General features: G+C 45.1%; 2 protein-coding genes across 5 annotated transcripts in view; one reads left to right on the top strand and one right to left on the bottom strand.

Annotated features, from left to right (window-relative positions):
• Positions 1-2,617: 2,617 nt before the first annotated feature.
• Positions 2,618-23,128, bottom strand: UPRT (uracil phosphoribosyltransferase homolog). 2 transcript variants are annotated; one of them, XM_073556207.1, is made up of 7 exons: positions 22,782-23,127; positions 21,633-21,675; positions 18,767-18,836; positions 13,847-13,909; positions 7,815-7,976; positions 4,857-4,955; positions 2,618-3,596 (listed from the first exon to the last, which is right to left on the bottom strand). In XM_073556207.1, the coding sequence occupies exons 1-7, from the start codon at positions 23,000-23,002 to the stop codon at positions 3,490-3,492; spliced, it is 765 nt and encodes a 254-aa protein (XP_073412308.1). In that variant the 5' UTR covers positions 23,003-23,127; the 3' UTR covers positions 2,618-3,489. The 2 variants fall into 2 exon arrangements, with proteins under 2 accessions (XP_073412308.1, XP_073412309.1); XM_073556208.1 differs by lacking the exon at positions 13,847-13,909 and having other exon boundaries at positions 22,782-23,128.
• Positions 23,129-23,180: 52 nt separating this feature from the next.
• The window catches only part of ABCB7 (ATP binding cassette subfamily B member 7), a 136,401-nt gene continuing 135,213 nt past the window's right edge, over positions 23,181-24,368 (top strand). For all 3 annotated transcript variants that reach the window (XM_073556204.1, XM_073556205.1, XM_073556206.1), the window contains exon 1: positions 23,181-23,564. In XM_073556204.1, the coding sequence (XP_073412305.1) occupies positions 23,436-23,564 (129 nt within the window). In that variant the 5' untranslated portion in view covers positions 23,181-23,435. The remainder of the gene's footprint in view (positions 23,565-24,368) is intronic.

The following is a 24,368-nucleotide window of genomic DNA, read 5'->3' on the forward strand; positions in this document are numbered from 1 at the left end:
ATTTTGTAAACTAGACCCCCCAAGGAACTTATCTGGATATGTGGTGAGCACATTGAACCCCCAAGTGATTCACAGAAGTTTTATAACGTAGAGCCATAAAAAAAATCATTTTTTCCACAAACATGATCTATTTGCCCCCAATTGTTTATTTACCCAAGGGTAACAGGAGAAATTGGACCCCAAAAGTTGTTGTACAATTTGTCCTGAGTAGGCTGATACCCCATATGTGGGGGTAAAACATTGTTTGGGCGCATGGCATTGCTTGGAAGGGAAGGAGCACAGTTTGACTTCAACGCAGAATTGGCTGGAATTGAGATCAGACGCCATGTTGCGTTTTGAGAGCCCCTGATGTGCCTAAACAGTGGAAACCCCCTAACTCTAACCCTAATGGGAAAATGGAAATTTTTTTTTTTTCCCTAAGGGGGTGATAAGGGGGGTTTGATTTACTATTTTTAGTGGGTTTTTATGTTTGGCAGCTGTCATAGGCTAAGACACTTTTTATTGTAAAAAATTAGTTTGAGAGTTATCATTTTTCCATATTTTGACCCACCAAGTCATGTGATTGCTTTATTCCGATTTTTGGGACGCAGAATGAACATAAACCAGCGTTTCATGAATTTCTTTTGGGGGGGTGCGTTTACACCGTTCCGCGTGGGGTAAAATTGATAAAGCGGTTTTATTCTTCGGGTCAGTACGGTTACAGCGATACCTCTTGTCTTATGTTTTGGCGATTTTATGGAATGAAAACAATTTTATATAAAAATAATTATTTTTGAATTGCTTTATTCTGAGAACTATAACAATTTTTTTGCTGATGGTTGTGTGTGGCGGCTCGTTTTTTGCGGGACAAGATGATGTTTTAAGCGGTACCATGGTTATTTATATCCGTCTTTTTGATCGTGTGTTATTGCACGTTTTGTTCAATGGTATGATAAAGCACTGTTTTTTGCTTTGTTAATTATCTTTTAAGGGGTTCACTAGTGGGACAGTTTTATAGGTTGGGTCGTTATGGACGTGGTGATACTAAATGTGTACCTTTTTTTTTTTTTTTTGTTTTTCTAAATTATTTATACACTTTTCACTTTGTTATTGTCCCGGGGGGGACATCACTGTCTGACAGGCACTGCTGCAGGCTTTCTTAGAGCCTGCTCTCTGCAGGTCCCCATGGCCATCTTGGATCCAGGGGCCTGCAGGGAAGGAGGCCCCCAGAGCAGCGCAGCACATCGCGCTGCGCTGGGGGTCTCAGGGAAGCATGAACAGAGCCCCCTTCCTGCCGATGCTTCTCTAATCCCCCGATACACTGCGATCATGTTTGATCGCAGTGTGCCAGGGGTTAACGTGCCGGGTGTCAGCTGTGCTAATCAGCCGACACCCAGCCGCAATCGGGAGTACCGCTCATTGCCGAGACGTACTATGCTGTCCCTGGTCATAGGGAAGGAGCCATGGATATGGTCCCCGTCACAGCCTAAAAACATCAGCTGCCCTAGAAATGGCGTATCCATAGGAGTTTTATTGTATGGGATTTAAGAGGTTTTCACAAAAAAGTGAGCAAGATGGTCTGTACTTGTCCAGAATTTCTGGCATATGCTGCCAGATCTTACTGCTGATGTCGAGAAAGCAATGTAAGAGCTCATGCAGACACCTGTGCAAGCACAGACTGCACTGCGTGGATTGGCCCTGGCTCTCCTGACCCGAGCGTGACAGTCTCATGGAATTATATGAAGCTGTCACGCTTAAGTCAGGAGTCCTGCAGCCAGTGTGTGCTCACACTGCATTGCTTGGACATCTGCATGATCCCTAAAACACATTACATGCAATGGCCCCAATTCATCAACATGTTTATGCCAGAAATCTGGTGGAGTAAAACACTTTGAAAATGTGGAACATTTTTGTATAATGCAAGACTGCACAAAATGGGTGGGGTTGGCGATGAAAGCTTATTTCACTTGATGAGTTGTGACGTATGCTCATTCACAAATCTTAATCCAGTCTCTGACTGGTGTAAAATTTTTGGCAAGGTGAAGGGAGGGCACACACCACTTTTCAGATGTGCCAGATTTGTTAAACATCTAACGGTGTGTGCACATGTTGCGGGTTTTCCATGCGGTGTACAGTACCATGCAAACCTATGAAAAACCAAATCCGCTGTGCACATGTAGTGGAAAACTCCACACAGATTTGCAGCGGTTTATTTTCCACAGCATGTCAATTCTTTGTGCGGAATCCACAACGTTTTTACACCTCTTCCATTATAGGAATCCGCAGGTGTAAAAACGCAGGCGAAATCTGCACTAAATGCACAGGTAAAATGCAGGTCACATTTTACCTGTGGCTTTAGCAAAATCTGCACCCAACTCTGCAATGTGTGCACATACCCTGATGCCACCAAGCCACCTCATCTAGACAGGAATTAACACTGGTCTTGATGAATTGGGGCCAATGTGTGTTTTTTCAATAGAACCATAAACTGACGCTATATAAAAAGGTAGAAATGACATTTTAATATGTGTGCATTACTAGCTGATCCAAAACAAGTAACAAAACATGAGGAGTTAGTTATTTTTTTTTATTTTAAATCACTGCCCAACTTGAAAAAAACAAAACAATGGAGACCAAATTGAGTATTTTTTTTTTTATTTTACAGCACATATGGCAAGTTTACAAGAATAAAAAAAATTGATGGGTGGACATTTCCTTTAAAAAGGGGTGATCAACTTCCTTTAATTTATATATAAAAAAAAAAAAAAAAACACAATCCTTGCCTATTGGACTGATGTTGCTCCTGCAAAGCACTGGGTTGTCGCCTCCAGTGGGGAGTGACCGGTGTCTGCTGCAGCCACCACTGAACTACTGCGGCCTTCTCATTACATCAACTAGAATACCTGATCTCTTACAACAGACACAGCAGGTGAGGGAGGATCTTTTTCCCACAACCCAGGGCCTATTCAGTTTTAAAAAGTAGTGGACAACCCCTTTAATACTGCAGGAAACGTTGCCCTCCTGATTAGTATCATTCTAGGCATCTCGTTCTTTATCAGCAGTACATTGATTGCTTTTCCTGATTCTTCAAGAGTCTAGAATTAAGTTTGTACATTTACACTAAACGAGAAAATCTCACAGACACAAAATCAGATCACTTGATGTATTGTCTGCTTTTCTGCTAATTTAATATAAATAAATAGGAGTTGATGCCCTTGAACTCCTCGACGCGCGCTAGAAGCTGCTTTTGAATGGAATGTGCATTGAACACTGGAGGTGGTGTGGAAGCAATGAACACCAAGTAAAAACACCGGTCAGGTTCTGTGATTGATGGTCAAGCGTTCAGGTTGAGTAAAAAGCTTGAAAAATCAGGTACAGTATAAAGGATTGCATAATTGAGTGCCCCATCCAAGCAGTAGGTGGCAAGGCACTGAAGATTAGCCAGGACACTGCCAGACTTTAAGGGAATAGTCAAACTAATACCTCCCTAGCACAGGAGGATCCATACGGTCAGTCTGTGCCAAAATACTTCTGGCCAAAGTGTGTGGGAGCAACCGGGTGTACCTCAGTGGTTAAAATGGTTATGTCTGGAAACTCCTGGATGATGGAGATGGCACCTGGAAATAAGAGAACACATGGTACAGTTATTATATCTACATGTTACAGGGGTGTCCCTCCTCAGAAATCTTTGTCCCCTCCTGCAGTTTGTTAAAAATAAAACAATCCACAGTTAGTGCTGGGATAAAGTGTTATCAGCACTCTCGTGTGCTAATAGGATTCAAGCTCACAGAAGTTACTCTATGTTCGAGTCCCCGCGGCTGTTCAACAGCTGCATGTGTTGTGCTGTTCAATAGGCACGAGGGATGCAGCTGCGAGGACTTGAACATAGAGTAACTTCTGTGAGCTTTCAAACTATATTTGTCCTCGTGGCTATTTGACAGCCCCAACATATGCAGGGGTTACCTAACAAACAGGCAATCCCTGCAGCTGATGCACCTGCCTGGACTCGAACATGGGATTCAAGCTCACAGAAGACACTCCAACACCTTATCTCAGCATATTCGCTCATCACCAGTCCTAGGTCCTGAACTGAATGTGTGGAGGTTGCTGCAGCTAATCAATGAGCTCTGCTCATGTAGACAGAGCCGCCGGGTTGACCGATTGGATGCCAATACAGGACATACCAGCAGCAGAGCCAGAAACTCAGTGCTGGACTCAGGGAACAGTGAGGAAAGCAAAGTGTGTATGCTTATTTTAATAACAAAATGCAAATGGGGATGAAGATTTTCTGAAAGGGAACAACCCCCATGATATCGGCTCTCAATCACGTAATATTCACTGACGTTTCACCTCAGTCCTGCCTATAAAAACTTACCATGTGGCCCCTTTTTCTATTAAGATGATTAAGTAGGATACTTTAAAGGTAATATTGTCAGCAGGTTTTTACCCTGTAATCTGAGAGAAGCGTGATATAAGGACAGAGACCCTGATTCTAGTAATGTCACTTACTAGGCTGTCTTCTTTCAATAAAATCAGTGTTTTATCAGCAGGAGATTCAGTCATGTAGTCTTCTTGCTCTGTATAACCCCACCACCAATACTGATTGGCAGCCATCTGCCTATGCAGAGTGCACACAAAGCAGCCAATCATTGATGTGGGCGGGCTTATAGAGCTTAGTATTTAGAGAACTCAGCTCTGCAGAGAGAATAGTGGTTTCGAAAAAACGGAGGCAAACAGCCCAGTAAGTGACGAGGTTGGAATCAAGGTCTCTGCCCCTACATCATGCTGCCCTCAGATTACATAGCAAGAACCTGGTGAAAGGTTCTCTTTAAACAGAAGAAATGCTGGCTCTTGGGGAGGGAGCTAAAGAGACTCACCATGTGGGGTAGAGAAGAGACTGAGAAGTATAATACAAGCCGGTTGGACGCCATGTTCAATCAGAACTTTTACAGCTTCAATAACAGTATTTCCAGTGCCTGCAACAATTTCAATGGTTAGAAAGGTATTGCTAGTAACATTATATATATATATATATATATATATATATATATATATATATATATATATATATATGCAATGAGCAGTCAGAAGAATAACATGCTTAGAAGGGGAAAGACAGACAAGTCCCATCGATGAGCATCCTTAAAATAATTCCTAACCCAACCATGAAAGTGACAAATAGTCTCCAGAAAGGACTAGCAATCTAGTACATATAACTTGTAATATAGTTATACTGAAGTAAGGCCCCCAGGCGCTCTCCCCTCCATAGTGTCACTGCTCTTACAGTAAAGAACCCTGATAGATGTAGAGGAGACACCCCTCTTATAGTCCTGGGGGTATAAATACGATCATAACATTTACTTTACATTTTGAACTAGTTTTGTTTTCAAAATGAAAACACAAACAATAATATTTAATTATTAATATATTGACGGAGGTAGAGCCAAGTTCTCTCACCGCATGAGCTCTTTAGCCTTGGCGGCAGCAGCCTGGTTCTGGGTGCTACAGGTTAGCGAACTGTCCAATAATATCCTCTAGTAGGTTTTTTTTTTTCCCCTTTTTTGTTTTATTTAACATATTTCAAAAAGTTTGTACATTGCCAAATTTGTATTTCATTCATAAGAATATACGATGTACAAACTAAACAAAATACATATCTGAGCAGACAATAATATGGGCTAAATCTGACATCCGTCCGGACACAGGGAAAGAATCCAAAGCGATGAGCCGAACAGTCACTTAAAGCACATGCTATCAAGCAGCACAGGAATTTGTGATAGGGCATCACTTCAATGTCAAGAGTGAAGAAGGTCTCCATCTATGGACCCCAGATTTTAAAGGGGTTGTCCGGTCTTGTGGTGAAAGCCTACAAGCACTCTAAAGATTCAGAAATCTGCAGTCACAGCGTGCGCACTTTGCACGTTGTCAGATCTCCAGTATTACTGGAAAGAGGGCAGTCAAGTGACCGCAAGTAAACAATTTGCTTACTTCAGGCCACATTCTGACTAGACATATGTGGCATCGCTCAGTTCACTTGTATTGCGCACGTCTAGTCTGCGTGTGACCACATGTATGCCAATTTCACAACTACAGTCACATGACTGCCCACTCTCACCAGCAACCTTAGGTTGTTTTTGGATGCCCAGGTACTTGAATTAATCTACCACCGGCAGGGCGTGAAAGGCTAACGAGGAAGGATTTACTCATGTGAACTTGGCAAATACAATAAAGCAGACTTTTGCCAGTTAGACAGGCCGGTCATGTCTGAGGACTTGTCGATCCCCTCCATAGCACTAGGCAGCGAGTGCGGTCGTATCAGCAACTTTGATATCGGTTATTGCGGATGTACTTTGTAATCGGATTGCCAATGCCTCTACAGCCATAGTGAAAACAGCAGATGACAAAAACATTTCGTCTAGCACCTGAGTAATAAAAAAGGTAGCAGATGGGGTGCAGTGGTCACAAACATTGGCCAACAGGGCTTTATCAGGGATTGGATATATGGCACTTTTGCAGTTTTAGCTGCACAAGTAGGATTCCACCCCAAGATCAGAAAATAGACTTTGCACCCCCCTGCATCAAGTAGAAAGTGTACACTCACCAGTGTAGGGCACCTGTTATGAATGGGTCATCGAGGAGGATAGCAGGCCCAGGCTAAGCCACAGAAAAACCAGAGAGGTTGGAAACTAAGCAGATTGCAGACCCCTGATCCTGTCCACACAACTAGCAGTAGCCGTGGAGCGTACCTACGATGATCCTAGATGCCTCGGGACAGCCAGAGAGCTAACTAAGCCTAAAGCAAGAAAGGGGAAATCTAAACTGCCCCGGAGCAGACCCCAAAGGAATAGATAGCCCCCAAACATATATTGTCGGTGAGACAAGATGAAAACACAAACGCAGGCAGAAAAATAGACTGAGCAAACGATGGGGCCCACACTGACTAGACAGGACCGGAAAGGAAAGACACTCTGCAATCACGCAAAAAAACCCTGCAAAAGTCCAACACGTCTGATGCACAAAAACACTGAAGTTGCACGACTTCGCCCCCACTATATTAGCACTCTGGTATATTCTGAAAGCACAAAGAGACCAATACAACAGGGGACAAAACAAACTGGCACAAGCAGTAACATATGGGTGGTGACTCAGCACAGCCCCAGCCGGAGCTGGCTGACCCGCACAAAGCAGAGATAGACAAAACCAGATCAAATGCAAACAGAATAGCAAATAAACCAGTTAGCTGAACATGCAGGGACAGAGCAGGAGACACAGGCAGAAAATCACCAGCAGGGATAGAGGGAGTCAGCTGTCTTAAATCTCAATCTGAAACCCCAGATCTCCAATCGTCTTCCTCATTATCAGGTGGCAAGCCTCTGTCAATCAGATCAGCTCCACTACCTCCAGTAACCACCAGAGGGAGCCCAGAAAGAGAACTCGCAACCCCTCTGTCAATCTGACCAGCTCCACCACCTTCAGCAGTAACCAGAGGGAAGCCAGAGAGAGAATTCACAACAGGCACCATACATCTTGAGGAGGTTGGGGCTTGCCTCTATGGGATCCCCTAGTATAGTCCCATGTCCACTTAACCCAGTGTGTCCTCGTGTAATAGTAACATTTGTTTCCCCCGCCAAGCCCATACCCCTTCATTTATATACATGGTCTTACAACACTGGAATGTGGAGCATGGATCCCAAACCATTCACGTAGGGGTGAGGGGTCGAGAGCATCACCCAAAGTAATGAAAGAATATAAGTGTATGGAATAACATTTGCAATTTTGTGATTTATGGTGAAACATATAAAACTAGACATGTTATTTTCCATATTGTCACTCACTTAGTATTGGGTACATCAACAACACCTTCCTCCTGTAAATGTCCGGTGGGAATTTAGCGTAGTAAACTTTGGCACGTTGCGTTTCTTCATCGCTTTGGATCAAGATCTTTCCAATTCGGATAGAGCGGCAGCAATCACGTAGACCTTGCTCCATGGCCTCGCCTGCAAAAGAGAAGGATTAGCAGAGAGCTGGTGGCTTGCAACAAAAGCACATTGGAGACACACAGACATGGGCTGCCCAACACCTCTGATGTTATCGGCATGATATGAAACAATGAGTTGGGCACCTTACAGATTGTGCACTCAGAACACTAAGGCCATGTGCCCACGTAGCGTTTTTTTAAACGCTCAGGAAACGGGTTCTCCTTCCCAGAAAACGCGCGTTTGTCGCGTTTTTTTCCGCGCGTCTTTTGGACCATTGGAAATAAACAAAAACGCGGACCTAAGCGGAAATTAATGAACATGCTGCGTTTACCGCTAAGCGTTTCCTTAGTGGTAAAAAACGCATCCATTGGCACAAAAAGGCCAAAATGCATTTAAATGAATGGGATACTTCTAAGCATTTTTTATGTGGTTTGACCCCGAAAAACGCATAAAAAACGCTACGTGAGCACACAGCCTAAGCATCTACCCCTTACCGCCATCACCACCGGGGCCGGTCCGTATCCTGCGGCGAACCAGGATATTAACCTTTTATTAATTAGTATGGCTCGTCAGCATTTCATTTGGTTCCTTCAGCTATAGCTCACCAGAGAACTTGCAAAATGTTTTTTCCTGTTTTTTTTTTTTTTTTACATTTGAAAGTACAGCTTACAAATCAGTAGACTTTTTTATGTTGCGGCATTACTTTACATTATGTCCCGGCATTACTTTACATTATGTCCCATTCTCATCTACTTGTAAATATTCTAGTATTTATTAAAAGACGAAAAAAAACAAAAACTGATCCTTTACAAAACTGAGCAAACACTGATCTAATTCTAGGTTTCCGTTTTTGTTCCGTTTGTAATGGATCCATTTTTAATACATGGGCATCTTTCATCTCTACTGTTCTGGGCATGTAAAGGGCTTTAAAAAAAAAAATATCTGTCTGTTAATGGACGACATAATTGATGACCATTTATGTGATCGTTTCTCTCAGGCTTCATGCAAAAAAAAAAAAAAAAAAAAAGTTAATTTGGTAGAACAAATGTGTAAATAAAAAAAAACTGATTTTCACTTCCAAACAGAAAACAGGTGTGTACAGGTGCAAACCAAGAGTAGCCATCTCCATATATAACTTATAGTAATGAGCAAAGGTGCTGGGATAAGGCATTATCAGAGCATGCTCGGGTGCTAATTGCGTGACTTCGCCGTGCTCGTAAAATATGTTCCAGTCCCCACGCGACTGTTCGACAGCGGCAACACCTGCAGGGATTGCTTGTTTATTAGGCAAAGTGTGCCTCTGGATCAGTAAAGGGCACAGACCTCCATGGTGACTCAGGTGCCAGCACAGTGAGATTGGGGTACTGCTATGTGCTGGTATTATACATGAAGAGCTAGTTGGACCCTTTTGGGTTGGAGATGGACTCAAAATCAACTCCCAAACCTACCACCAGTTTTTACAAGACACTTTCTTGTAGCAGTGATACAGGAAAAAGTTTGCATCTTCAAGAAAACCATGATTTCTATGCAGGACAGTGCTCCATCACAGTGCTCGGCTGCCAGTAAAGGCCTTAACCTCTTCATGACCCAGCCTATTTTGACCTCAATGACCTGGCCATTTTTTTGCAACTCTGACCAGTGTCCCTTTATGAGGTAATAACTCAGGAACGCTTCAACGGATCCTAGCGATTCTGAGATTTTTTTTGTGACATATTGGGCTTCATGGTAGTGGTAAATTTAGGTCGATAATTTTTGCATTTATGACGAAAAATTGGAAGTTTGGCGAAAATTTTGCACTTTTCACATTTTGAATTTTTATTCTGTTAAACCAGAGAGTTATGTGACACAATCGTTATTAACTAACATTTCCCACATGTCTACTTTACATCAGCACAATTTTCGGGAACATTTTTTTTTTTTTGTTAGGAAGTTATAAGGGTTCAAAGTTTATCAGCAATTTCTCATTTTTCCAGCAAAATGTACAAAATTTTTTTTTTTTTTTAAAAACCACATCACATTTGAAGTCCTTTTGAGGGGCCTACATGACAGAAAATACCCAAAAGTGACACCATTCCAAAAACTGTACCCCTCAAGGTGCTCAAAACCACACTCAAGAAGATTATTAATCCTTTAAGTGCCTCACAGGAACGAAAGCAACGTGGAAGGAAAAAAATGGACATTTTAATTTTTTCCAACAAAAATGTTCTTTTATCTTCAGTTTTTTAATTTTCACATGGGCAACAGGATAAAATGGATCCTAAAATTTGTTGGGAAATTTCTCCTGAGTACACCGATACCTCATGCAGTATGTAGTCATAAACCACTGTTTAGGCACACGGCAGGGCTTGGAAGGGAAGGAGCGCCATTTGACTTTTTGAAAGGAAAATTAGCTCCAATTAGCGAACACCATGTCGTGTATGGAAAGTATGTCAGGTTGGTGTGTGTGACGTAGCATACACCACACACACCAACCTGACATACACTACATCAGGTTGGTGTGTAGTATACACCACACACACACCACAACAACCTGACGTACTGTATGTCAGGTTAGTGTTTGGTGTATACACCACCACATGTACACCAACCTGACGTACACTACGTCAGGTTGGTGTGGGTGAGTTCAGTAGGGCAATGTCAGGATGTGTTTAGTCCACGGACGTGTGATGAATTCAGAAGCATTCATTCAAACACCGTCCAGGTTTGTCGGGACACGTTTCACATTGGAAATGAGTTTCCCTTCTTGTCCCCCTTTTATAGCATACCCGGCACTTTTTTTTGCTCTTCCTTCACAGGGAAAATGTTGCCCTGGTACCATATGGGAAACTTGACTTTCCAGGGGTGCTGGGGCCCGCTCCTTCCTCATCTCCAGACATCAGGGCCTCCCTGGAACTGGAGGTTAGGTGCCTGCACATCGTGATAGCACGTATGCGTTATACAGTGCCATTTGTACGATGTGCACAGCCAGTTTTTTATACCACACTTTCGCCTTCCACATGGCACTGTAGGGCTGGAGGACTTAATCAGAAAGACCAACTCCCCCCCCCCCCCCCCATGTGTTTGTTGTGCCCCAGGGCCCAGTCCAGTTTGTGGACATGTGCTGGGGTACCTCTACCGGCGGTGGCCGTGGTGCCGGTACCATGGATTAAGAAAAAGATGTCCCTTTTGTCTTTGAACTTGACCACAACCATGTTGCCACTACATTGGGCTTGGTTCTCACCCTTTGGGAGAGGCTGCTCAATTAGCGACAAAGGGAGACCCCTCTGGTTTCTGTGCACGGTACCACAAGCTGCGGTAGCTCTTTCAGAGAGGGACTGAAAGAGTGTGATGCTTGTATAAAAGTTACCATCTGTACGTTAACTTTTATCAAGCAGTGGGTGGACCAAATCCCACACTATTTTCCCACTCACCCTCAGAGCAGGTGGACATTCTGGGGGCTGGATCCCACGGTCCTTTCCTTCATAAACCCTAAAGCTGTGAGTGTACCCCGAGGTACTTTCACACAGCTTACAGAGTTTTATCCCATACCTCACCCTCTTACTGGGCAGGTACTGACGGAACTGAAGCCTCTCTTTGAAGTGGATGAGGGATTCATCCACACAAATTTCCCTTTGGGGAAACTTGTTGCTGAAGTGTTCAATGGCCAGCCGAATTTTGAACAGTTATCAAAATTTGGGTCATCGCGGGGAAGGCTGTCAGTATTGTCACTAAAAATGGAGAAACTCATGAATCGCCGCAAAATGTTTGCAAATCATAACCATGCCAAATATTGAAGTTTGATATAAAATATCAGTACTCCAGTATTAGTGAATTTCAGGTTTCTTAACAATCCCCATGTGAAGGACCAGTCCCCAATATTTCATCATTTTTACAAAGTCAACGGGACACCAAATAGAAAATGATGAATTGGGGTTTTCGGCAAAAAAATTGCTGGGTGTACAAGTTTGTTTGCTCCACCATAAGACTGACAATTGACTCCCGGAGGTTGGCAGTCTTGAACTGGATTCCTGATTGGGGAACGAAATCAGGAATCCGTGGAGCAAGATTTTCAGGGACAGGGTCCAGAAGGGGGCACTAGTGCTAGGTTGGGCGTGACTAGCACTAGGTTGGGGGTTACTCACACTTGGCTGTGGGTCTTCACCCCTGGTCTCTGGACAATTTCTTGTCCTGCAACGTCTTTGTGGTAGCGCGTCTGTCACTGGAAGCAAAGGAGGAATAGAGACGAGTGGGGTTCCTCTCCCTATCAAGTTTCAGAGGCAATGGCACCCTTTGTGACTGGGATGAGCGGGACATTGTGTGTGTGTGTGTGTGTAAAAAAAAAAAAAAGCTAAACTTTATTAGTGCATGTGCGAGTGTTTGGTGAAAGTTTCAACTGCAGAAGGGGGCTGTCAGGTGTGGGGGAGGGGGGGGGGCAGGAGCCGGCAGCAGCACTTTGATCACTGGGGCAGCAGGTGATCACTGGGGAAGGGAGCACCGGATGGCAGGCGGTGGTCAGTGGTCAGGCAGCTTCCATGGATGGGATGAGGCTGAAGAGAGAGAGGGCAGCCATAGTTCACTCCGCCCCTCCACATGTGATTGGAAGGATAGCTCCAATCAGATTGGGGGGGGGGGTGACAGAGGTCACCAGAGCGATCGTAGCCACGGGTGGGCAAAGCCACCCCCCCTGGGGTCAAGTACAGGTCCTGACGTACCTGCAGGTCAGGTGACATTTCAGTGACCCCGCTCACCTGGCCAGAAAGAACGCGATGACGCCAATGTGGCGTCACAGGTCGGGAAGGTGTTAAACCCCTTTTACACTGCGTTCTTGCCCATGTTCAGTGGTCCCTTCAGAGCTTGCACCACAAGTTTTGGGCTTACGCGCCGATGGGGCAATTGACTAGAATGGTGCTGAGAGAGTCAACGTGCGCTGTGTTGTGCATCGTTTTTGGGTGTACACACCTACAGGAGGCGGACACCAAGGTCAGGATCACGCTTGTGAGTGCAATGCGAGAAACTTGCACGAGTCTCGCGTCTCAATATCCGGTACTGCTGCCAGCACTCAGGATGGGAGTGTGCGGCTGCATGCATTTCTATTTCTGTATTTCTTCCGGTGGCAGTGCCGGGTATTGAGACGCGATACTTGTGTGAGTTTCTCGCATTGCACTCACAAGTGTGATCCTGGCCTAAAACATAGTATCAGAGCAAGAGTGCAGTGCGAAAGGGGCCTTAAAGATAAATGAATAATGACAGCCCTGTCCTCACCTGACCTAAACCCTTTTGAGAACTTGGCATCCCTTCTTAAATGGGAGATTTATGGTGAAAGAAAACAGTCACCTCTAAGTACAATGTCTGGAGGCTGAGGTTGGTGCTGCCCAAAAAGTTGTCAACAGATTAACAAAAAAACAGACAGACCCCTTGGATGGAGCCTATGACTGTTATTGAATAGAATAGTGGCTTATATTGGTCGCAGATATTTTTGAAATGTCAGAAATGTGGCTTTGTATATTTTGAGCAGTTTGGTTATTATGCTCACATTAACAGATGTAAATAATTGTGATGGGACACTTTGTTTTTTTTTCAGTTTGTTGCACAGTAATTCTGCACATTAATCGTTGCTCAATAATCCTGCACACAGATATTCTCCGCAGAAAGACAAAACCTCACTTTTATTTTCCTAAATATTCAGGTTCCGAGTTTATTAACATTTTGGACTGACAGACCGCTCTGGAGTTGTTCAATAAAATTCGTCAAAACTACAAATTGCCTAATCATTGTGCAGAGTGCAAAAGAAAAAAGAACAAAATCCAAATCACTTTTTTTCTCATGATGGCTTCTAAATCTAGGACCAGTTCTTAGAGCAGATTCTCGCTCTGCCCCCACATTTCAGCAGCCCGTGTACAAGCACTTACCGCTTCTCATAATGCTCACTCCACAGTTCCCTTTCTCGAACTTCACCCCCTCGTACTTGTAACCTAAAAGCAAAAACAAGGTTTTTGTGTTTGCCGAGAAACTTTAGGTTTTATCTGCGATATTATCTGTAAGCAATTGGTGTGGAGAAGCGGTTATGCTGCGCTGCTGGCGTCTCAAAGAACGGGAATGTCCAGAAAGGGATTTAGAATCAGAAATGCAGTTTAGTCTAAAGGGCCTGTCACACTAAGCGATATCGCTATAACTTGTGACGTTATAGCGATATTGCTGTGTCTGATACTTACCTACGACCGTCTCCCCCGCTGGTTATCGCTGATCGCGCGAGATAGTCCAGGACTGTTTCTCGTCGTCAGCTTCCTGCGGCGCTTCCTGTGGAGAGACGAGCGTGGAGCCGGGCGGGAGGACGCAGGATCGCCTAGTGTGACAGGTAGGTAGCGACCCCCGTCCCCAGCGATGTCGCTGGTGAGATCTGCCTGTGTGGCAGCTCACTAGCAACCACTTAGCGATGTACCAGCGATCCTGACCGCGTCATATCGCTGGTACATCGCTAAGTGTGACAGTACCTTAAAAGCGTTTCAAAGTCCAGCTGACTTCATCAGGGGCACCATCAGAAGAATAGGAGAACCATCAGAAGAGTGTCCATCGGGTGTTTTCTCCTGATGAAGGCAGTTGGACATAGAAACGTATCGAGATTAAACTGCATTTCTGATTCTAAATAACTTTAGTGGATAGTCTCATTCTTTGAGAAAGGGATTTAGAATCAGAAATGCAGTATAGTCTCTACACATTTCGAAGTCCATCTGACTTCATCGAGAGAACCACCTGATGGACATTCTTCTGATGGTTCTCCTGATGAAGTCATTTTGACTTCGAAACGCGTAGAGACTATACTGCATTTCTGATTCTAAATCCCTTTCTCAAAGAATGAGACTATCCACTAAAGGGATTTAGAATCAGAAATGCAGTTTAACCCCCTTCCTGACATCAGACGTACCATCCCGTCCATGGGACCCGGGCCCCTATGCCCATGGACGGGATAGTACGTCTACCGCGATTAGCGGCGCCCACGTGGTGAGCGCCGCTGATCGCGGCCAGGTGTCAGCTGATTATCACAGCTGACACCCGGCACAATGTGTCAGGGGCGGTCACGGACCGCCCCCAACACGTTAACCCCTTGCACACCGCGATCAAACATGATCGCGGTGTACCGGGGGTTAAAGGGAAGCATCGGCAGGGAGGGGGCTCCCTCCGTGCTTCCCTGAGCCCCCCACGGCAGCGCAATGTGCAGCACTGCTGCGGGGGGCTCCTTTCCAGCGCAGGCATGAGGAAGTCTTCTGCACTGCCTGTGACAGATCGCTGATCTGTCACAGTGATCTGTGATGTGACAGATCAGCGATCTGTCACAGGACAGTGATGTCCCACCTGGGACTATTTAATAAAGTAAAAAAGAATAAAAAGTGTTAAAATAAATGTAAAAAAAAAAAAAAAAGCCAAATAAATTAGAAGAAAAAAAAAAAAATATTCCCCCAAATAAATCCATTTTTTGGAAATAAAAAAAAACAAAACACAATAAAAGTACACATATTAGGTATCGCCGTGTCCGTAACGACCCGCCCTATAAAACTGTCCCATTAGTTAACCCCTTTAGCGAACCCCTTAAAAAATAAAAAACAAAGCAAAAAATTATGATTTATTATCATACCGCCAAACAAAAAGTGCAATAACGCGCGATCAAAAAGACGCATATAAATAGCCATGGTACTGCTGAAAACGTCATCTTGTCCCGCAAAAAACGAGCTGCCAAACAGCATCATCAGCGAAAAAATAAAAAAGTTATAGCTCACAGAATAAAGCGATGCAAAAATTATTTTTTATATAAAATAATTTTCATTGCATAAAACCGACAAAACATAAAAAAAGACCTAAATGAGGTATCGCTGTAACCGTACTGACCCGAAGAATAAAACCGCTTTATCAATTTTATCGCACAGGGAACGGTGTAAACGCACCCCCCCAAAAGAAATTCATGAAACGCTGGTTTTTGTTCATTCTGCGTCCCAAAAATCGGAATAAAAAGCGATCAAAAAATGTCACGTGCCCGAAAATGGTACCAATAAAAACGTCAACTCGTCCCGCAAAAAATAAGACCTCACATGACTCAGTGGGTCAAAATACGGAAAAATTATAGCTCTCAATATGTGGTGATGCAAAAACTATTTTTACAATAAAAAGCGTCTTTTAGCGTGCGACAGCTGCCAAACATAAAAACCGCCATAAATAGTAAATCAAACCCCCCGTTATCACCCCCTTAGTTAGGGAAAAATAATAAAAAAAAAAAAAATATATTTATTTCCATTTTTCCATTAGGGCTAGGGTTAGGGCTGAGATTAGGGTTAGGGGTGTGTTGGGGTTCAGGTTGGAGTTAGAATTGGGGGTTTCCACTGTTTGGGCACATCAGGGGCTCTCCAAATGCAACATGGCGTCTGATCTCAATTCCAGCCAATTCTGAGTTGAAAAAGTCAAATGGTGCTCCTTCCGAGCTCTCAAACAGTGTTTTACCCCCACATGTAGGGTATCAGCCTACTCAGGTCAAATTGCAAAACAATTTTTGGGGTCCAATTTCTCCTGTTACCCTTAGGAAAATAAAAAATTGGGGGCAAAAATCATTTTTGTGGAAAAAAAATGATTTTTTTATTTTCATGTCCGAGCGTTATAAACTTCTGTGAAGCACTTGGGGGTTCAAAGTGCTCACCACACATCTAGATAAGTTCCGTGGGGGGTCTAGTGTCCAAAATGGGGTCACTTGTGGGGAGTTTCAATAGTTTAGGTACATTAGGGGCTCTCCAAAGGCAACATGACACCCGCAGACCATTCCATCAAAGTCTGCATTCCAAAACGTCACTACTTCCCTTCCGAGCCCCGACGTGTGTCCATACAGTAGTTTTCTCCCACATATGGGGTGTCAGCATACTCAGGACAAATTGGACAACAACTTTTGGGGTTCAATTTCTCCTGTTACCCTTGGGAAAATAAAAAAATTGGGGACTAACTGATCATGTTTGTGGAAAAAATACGATTTTTTTATTTTCATGCCCTGGCATTATAAACTTCTGTGAAGCCTTTGGGGGTTCAAAGTGCTCACCTCACATCTAGATAAGTTCCTTAGGGGGTCTAGTTTTAAAAATGGGGTCATTTGTTGGGGGTTTCCACTGTTTAGGTACATCAGGGGTTTTCCAATCGCGACATGGTGGCCGATCTCAATTCCAGCCAAAAACGTCAAATGGCGCGGCTTCCCTTCCGAGCTCTGTCATGCGCCCAAATAGTGGTTTACTCCCACATGTGGGGTATCAGCGTACTCAGGACAAATTGCCCAATAACTTTTAGGGTCCTGTTACCCTTGCAAAAGTAAGAATTGAGGGTGAAAAGATCATTTTTGTGGAAAAAATATGATTTTTTAATTGTACCGCTGTACGTTATAAACTTCTGTGAAGCCCTTGTGGGTTCAAAGTTCTCACCACATATCTAGATAAGTTCCTTGGGGGGTCTAGTTTCCAAAATGGGGTCACTTGTAGGGGGTTTCCACTGTTTAGGTACATCAGGGACTCTCCAAACGTGACATGGCGTCCGATCTGAATTCCAGCCAATTTTGCATTGAAAAAGTCAAACGGCGCTCCTTCCATTCTGAGCTCTGCCATGCGCCGAAACAGTCGTTCCCCCCCCCCACATATCAGGTATCAGCGTACTCAGGACCAATTGCACAATAACTTTTGCAGTCCAATTTCTCCTGTTACCCTTGGTAAAATAAAAAAAATTGAACCTGAAGTATTTTTGTGAAAAAAAAGTTAGATGTTCATTTTTTTTTTTTTTAAATATTCAAAAAAATTCCTGTGACGCACCTAAAGGGTTAATAAACTTCTTGAATGTGGTTTTGAGCACCTTAAGGGGTGCAGTTTTTAGAATGGTGTCACTTTTGGGTATTTTCTATCATATAGACCCCTCAAAGTGGCTTCAAATGCGATGTGGTCCGTAAAAATAAAATGGTGTTGTAAAAATGAGAAATCGCTGGTCAACTTTTAACCCTTATAACTTCCTAACAAAAAAAAATTTTGGTTCCAAAATTGTGCTAATGTAAAGTAAACATGTGGGAAATGTTAGATATCAAGTTTTTTGTGTGCCGTATCTCTGTGATTTAAGGGCATAAAAATTCAAAGTTGGAAAATTGCGAAATTTTCAAAATTTTCACCAAATTTCCGTTTTTCTCACAAATAAACGCAAGTTATTTGAATGAAATTTTACCACTAACATGAAGTACAATATGTCACGAGAAAACAATGTCAGAATCACCAGGATCCATGGAAGCGTTCCAGAGTTATGACCTCATAAAGGGACAGTGGTCAGAATTGTAAAAATTGGCCCGGTCATGAACGTGCAAACCACCCTTGGGGGTGAAGGGGTTAATCTCTACGCATTTGAAAGTTCAACTGAACACCACCTGATTGACATTCTCCTGATGAAGTCTGTTGGACTACGAAACACGTAGAGATTTAACTGCATATAGGATTCCAAAGCCCTTTCTGGTTCTTCTCATTGTTTGAAACCCCAGCAGTGCAGTATAACCGCTTCTCCACACCAATTCAACTTTGGCAACGTTGGATCCGAGAACCAGACGAGCATCAGCAGCTGGACCCTGCTTTCTGAGTTATTCCAAGAATTGTGCCCTCACACAACAGGTACCACAGCACAAAGCCCCCGTTGTCTGCTCCCTCTTGTCCTTCCAGCCTATAATCAGCATTTCTAGATGGGACCTCACTAATAAGACTGATACAACTGTAATAAGTGGCAGTACATCCATGTGTGCACTGGTATAGCGACCGATAAGATATTAACCGTGACAGTCGTACCTGTAGGTGTAGTAACCGTACATTCTGTATATGGCAGCTGGTTCAGACCTTCCTCAACCACCAACCGTATCTGTAGGGATAAAGCGATAATGAAATAAACATCAAAATAATCAGGCAAAGTTTTCCTACCGATCTGAGACACTGGACTATAAAGATGATGTATTACAGCACAGACAGGCCACAGCTCCATGTGCGAGAGCCTTCTGCCATGTATATTTAACAGGAAGGAGGCACAAAAAAATGTCAACAAGTGAAAAAATGTAAAGCACTGCTGTTTTATTTTTTTAATGAAGCCAAATATGAAAAATTAAATGAAAGCATATGAAAAATTAAAAAGGTGCAGTATTTCTACTTTTCAACACTAGGGGGAGCAGCTGCTGAAATTTGCCATGAAAACCTAGTGTACAACTAGCTCACATAGGACTGCAGTAAATGTGGGCTGGGTCTGATCATGCGTGCGTGTGTGTCATCTCCTCCCTTTCTGGGCGTCTGTAACAGGGTAAGAGAGGATGAAGTTTAGGGTCACGGTGCAGAGTCACTTTGCTGGTCAATGCAAAGTGATACTGATAAGTAGTCACTGAGGACAGCCGGCAGCATCAATTCTGTTAGAGCTGCTCGCTGGATCATAAGCTGGGGTTAGACACGAGGAGAGTATCACATGCACGATTAGATAGAGTAACACACCGGGATTAGATACAGGGCTAAGTAGTGTATCACATAATGGGTTTAGATAATGAGCTCAGCAGAGTGAATCACACAGGATGGGATTAGATGGTATAACGCTTGACCTCTGTTCCCTCCACTTCTATGGGAGCAGTGGTGTAAAGCGTGACCCCCTCCCCGCTCCATTCACTTCTATGGGAGCAGTGGTGTAATGTGTGACCCCCGCTCCATCCACTATATTACTATTCCCATAAGTGGACTGAGCGGGGTCACATATTTCTAAGGGAGCAGTAATGTACTGTGGGACCCTACTGAAAATTTTTTATTTTTTTTTTTTAGAGGGGGGGGTGGCGCACAAGTAAAGTGTGACCCCGTCTCCATCCACTTATAAGGGACCTGTTTATACTGCTCCACAGCAATAATGGCCCCACAGAGTGCCCTGTTAGGAGTTCATTTTCCCCTTCACCTTTGAGGTCTGATGAACTCCCTCTTCTGGTGAAGGAAGGTAGTGAGGCTGATTACCAAGCACCTGAGCTGGGAGAGGATGACTGGGCGACGGGGATCTCTGACTGGATATAAGGCAGCCGACGCCCTTCTGCCTCGCTGGTGATTTCTCTGTGGAATTCTAGGAGACCAGTCTGATTCCTGCTCCTCAAAAGCTAAGTTTTCTGCTTTGCCTTTTTGCATTTGTGTTTTGGTTTTAGTTTGCCTTGCTTTTCTGGATTCTGCCATTCCCTGCTGGGGTGAGCTGAATTCCTTTTTTGTCGGTTTGCTCTGTCTTCAGAAAATACCCGAGTACTGACAGTCTTTTTGAAGCCTAGCGTCTTCAGGGCCTTTTTCCCTGTCAGTCTGTTGGCTCTTATTTTTATAGGGTTTTTCGCGTTTTTCAGACAGCAGCTTTCCTGTCCTATCTAGTTAGCTTGGGCCCCATCATTTGCTCAGTCTATCTTTCTATCTTTGTTAGTGTTTTTGCTTCTTGCTTCACCGTCATATGTTGGGGGCTGTCTATTGCTTTGGGGTCTGCTCTAGGGCAGTTTAGATTTCCCTTTCTGTCTTTAGGCTAGGCAGTTCTCCGGCTGTGATCGAGGGGTCTAGGGCATCGTAGGAACCCCCCATGGCTACTGCTAGTTGTTGTTGATAGGTTCAGGGGTCTGCAATCCGATAGCTGCCAACCTCTCTGGTTTTCTGGACTTAGCTAGTATTTCTGTTTTTGCCTCCTACGGTGACTCATTCATAACAGTGCCCCACAGCAATAATGGCCCCACAGAGTGCCCCACCGTAATAATGGCCCCACAATGTGCCCAACAGCGATAATGGCACCACAAAGTGCCCCACAGTAATAATGGCTCCCCAGTAATAATGGCCCCACAGCTATAACTGCTGCTCACACTGCTGTCCACCTTGTCTATCTGTACAACACATAATATAAGCATTCCCAGGTCTCAGCAGAGCTTCCTCGCACAGGCTCCTCTTCGAACATGCTGACCGTGATCTGTCAGTATAACAATATATATCCATAGGAGCTCTTCATCTCAGTTTTGTCCTGATGAAGAGCTACTACGTTGGCTTTGTAATCCTGCTAAAATACAGATTTCAAGGAATTTATTAGTCCGTAAAGTGTCATCAGCGCACCAAGTGACACTACACCCGGATATGTTTTCTCCCCAAGTCCTTCGGCCTGGTGTCCGGCAGCAGCTGATACATGCCATTTTTACATGTTGCTTAGGTGCAACCCTGCCAGGTGAGCAGATCTATTCCTGTGTTATCTGCATGTTTAACAGGTAACACTGCATTCTGCCACTCTTATCTCCCAGTTTCTACATTTAGTATAACAGAATGGCATCATTTTATTTCTAAAGTGATTACGTCTCTAAACAAAATGACAGATTTCCTAAATCAAGGTATTCAAGAATGTATGACATTTACTTCATTTTTTCTATTCTTGAAGAATCCCTTTAACATCAAAGGTGACCAGATTGGTTTCCATAAGAGCATGGAGATCTAGAGTAGTCACCCCACAAGTCGGCTACATGACTAAAGGTGGCCACTACCTACCACACCCCGAATACGGGGGCAACGGAAGGGTTCTCCAACTATAATGCAGGTTTGGGATAGGTGTGAAGCTTCCTGTGCAGTCCTAGAAAGTCCTGTAAGAAGTCATCACTTACATTAACGAGGTCCATGAAGGAACATGACTACATACCAGGCGATCAGCAGAAAACACAAAATCTCCTCGACTTGTTGTCCTGCAAAAAAGCATTAAGAACCTGTTACATACAGTCCCCACAATTTAAGCATCATCATCATCGGGAGGTTGGAAATGGTCATACTCGGCACACACCCAAGATGTCCCCCACACTGACCGGCACAGATAGTGTCTGCTTCCTGCTGGCACATCATTTCACGTACATTAGTAATCTCTGAACAAGAACAGCTTGTCCATTCCCTGACAACCACAAGGGGTGGGACGCAACAATGTGTCAGGACGTTCTGGGAAAAGAATCCTCTGAAATCAGAGCTAATTTAAGCCTCAGTTACGATAGATGGACAAATTCCTATCCTTATAGGGGTAGTTCAGAGTTCAAAAAAAAAAAAAAAAAGCATAGCAGGGAAGTTGACAAAATAAGAAACTATCCATAAATGACTTCCTAAATTCCTCTTTTCTCTAGCACCAAAGCCCTGGTGGTTATCACTGGTCTTGCCAGCCCTGAAGCTCCGCCAGTCCTTGCCAGTCTTTCCTGCAGCAATGATGTCAAGCAATCATGTGACCACTGCAGCCAATCACTGGACTCAGCAGCTGGCCAGGGAGCACTTATTCGTCCAGCCCCATACAAAGCGCCACACATGTGACGACAACATCCGAGTGTCCCCCATACTTGACGAAGACATCCAAGAGCCCCTGATATATAAGGACATATCATCCCGGTATACGAGCACGATGTATAAGCGCTCCCGTACATAAGGACAATGAACATATCACCCCGATATACGAGCATGATGTATAAGCTCCCCCATACATAAGGACGATGGACAGATCGCCCCGATAAACGAGCATGATGTATAAGCGCCCTCATACATAAGGACGATGGACAGCGCCTCAATATACGAGCATGATGTATAAGCGCCCCCATACATAAGGACGATGGACAGATCACCCCGGTATACGAGCACGATGTATAAGCGCCCCCATACATAAGGACGATGGACAGATCACCCCCAATATACGAGCACGATGTATAAGCACCCCCATACATAAGGACGATGGACAGATCACCCCGATATACAATGACGATGTATAAGCGTAGCGCAGATGTGCAGGCTCCTCGGACACCCAATGCTCTCAGCCTCTGACCTGTCCCGGATGATCGTCTGCAGCTCCCGGATCTGGTCGTTCATGGGCAGCAGCTTGAGCTGAGGTCCCACCAGCTGCTGCTGATCTTCGGGCACATCCACGTCCGGGCTCCCGCTGTCTTCGCTTTCTTTATCCGCCTCATTGCTGCTCCCGCTGCCGTCCACGAATCGTATGTGTCGGTGTGACAGCTCCGGCTGCTGCTCGCCCGGCATGTTTTCCATGCACCCCCGGCCTCACACCTGACTACACCAGGCAGCGTGCTCTGCGAACACAAGGCAGCTCTCGCGAGGCTTCCCTACCTCCATGCCGATTGGCTGCCTCCAGTGCCAATCATACACGTAGCCCCCCCCCCCGCGCCCCGTCATTATCAGGTGCTGGGATAAACCATTAGGAGAAAGTGATGCGGGCAGTAATATTGGAAATTCCGAACCGAGTCTCTTGCTGGAACGTTCCATTATAATGTGGGCGGCCGGCTAAGTGCACTATGTCATAAACGAGGAGCACGGCTGAGAAAGCGGCAGCTCCTGCAGTAAATGACAAGGGGCGGGGCTCTGCCGGTTTCCTGTCTGATGGGGACACTCTGGTGACACCTGAGCTCTACTCTATGGTCGTGGAGGACTGCACTGGCTTACTACAGACCCCGTGACCCAGGACATGGCGCTGCTCATGGTGCTCAGTGTGTCACGGAGGAGAACGGTGTCACCATGGCAGCTCAGGAGGGCGCTGGGCTCCTGGTGTCCGGGGAAGCTGAGGCACAAGGCGAGCAGGGCCCAGCAGAGCCAGGTGAGGGGGCATATGTGCCAGGAGCATGGAGGGGTGTGGGGTTTGTACCCACCTCTATGTATAGATATATATGTGTGGGCCCACCCCCTGCAGAAAGCTGTGGTCCCCTCAGTGGCTGATAACAGAGAACAGTAGACTGCACTCAAAGGGTTAAAGAAGTGTGAAACTGAAACAGAAGTGCGAGAGGCGCAGGAAGCACATGATCTGAGGGGGCGTCCTCCCTGCTGGGGGCTGAGATGATGATCTGAGGGGGCGTCCTCCCTGCTGGGGGCTGAGATGATGATCTGAGGGGGCGTCCTCCCTGCTGGGGGCTGAGATGATGATCTGAGGGGGCGTCCTCCCTGCTGGGGGCTGAGATGATGATCTGAGGGGGCGTCCTCCCTGCTGGGGGGCTGAGGAGATGATCTGAAGGGGCGTCCTCCCTGCTGGGGGCTGAGATGATGATCTGAGGGGGCGTCCTCCCTGCTGGGGGCTGAGATGATGATCTGAGGGGGCGTCCTCCCTGCTGGGGGCTGAGATGATGATCTGAGGGGGCGTCCTCCCTGCTGGGGGCTGAGATGATGATCTGAGGGGGCGTCCTCCCTGCTGGGGGCTGAGGAGATGATCTGAAGGGGCGTCCTCCCTGCTGGGGGGCTGAGGAGATGATCTGAAGGGGCGTCCTCCCTGCTGGGGGGCTGAGGAGATGATCTGAAGGGGCGTCCTCCCTGCTGGGGGGCTGAGGAGATGATCTGAAGGGGCGTCCTCCCTGCTGGGGGGCTGAGGAGATGATCTGAAGGGGCGTCCTCCCTGCTGGGGGGCTGAGGA

Source organism: Dendrobates tinctorius, unplaced genomic scaffold (assembly GCF_039654945.1).
Source record: "Dendrobates tinctorius isolate UK_male_01 unplaced genomic scaffold, ASM3965494v1 ptg000231l, whole genome shotgun sequence".
Classification (NCBI taxonomy): Eukaryota; Metazoa; Chordata; class Amphibia; order Anura; family Dendrobatidae; genus Dendrobates; species Dendrobates tinctorius.

What these genes read in the sequence shown, in the direction of transcription:
- UPRT (XM_073556207.1), bottom strand. Translation starts at nt 23,002, where the DNA reads ATGGAAAACATGCCGGGCGAGCAGCAGCCGGAGCTGTCACACCGACAC. An exon ending in CAGACGATCATCCGGGACAG is followed by an intron (nt 21,676 to 22,781) that starts GTCAGAGGCTGA and finishes GCTTTTTTGCAG; the next exon opens with GACAACAAGTCGAGGAGATT. An exon ending in GTTGATGTACCCAATACTAA is followed by an intron (nt 4,956 to 7,814) that starts GTGAGTGACAAT and finishes AAATTGTTGCAG; the next exon opens with GCACTGGAAATACTGTTATT.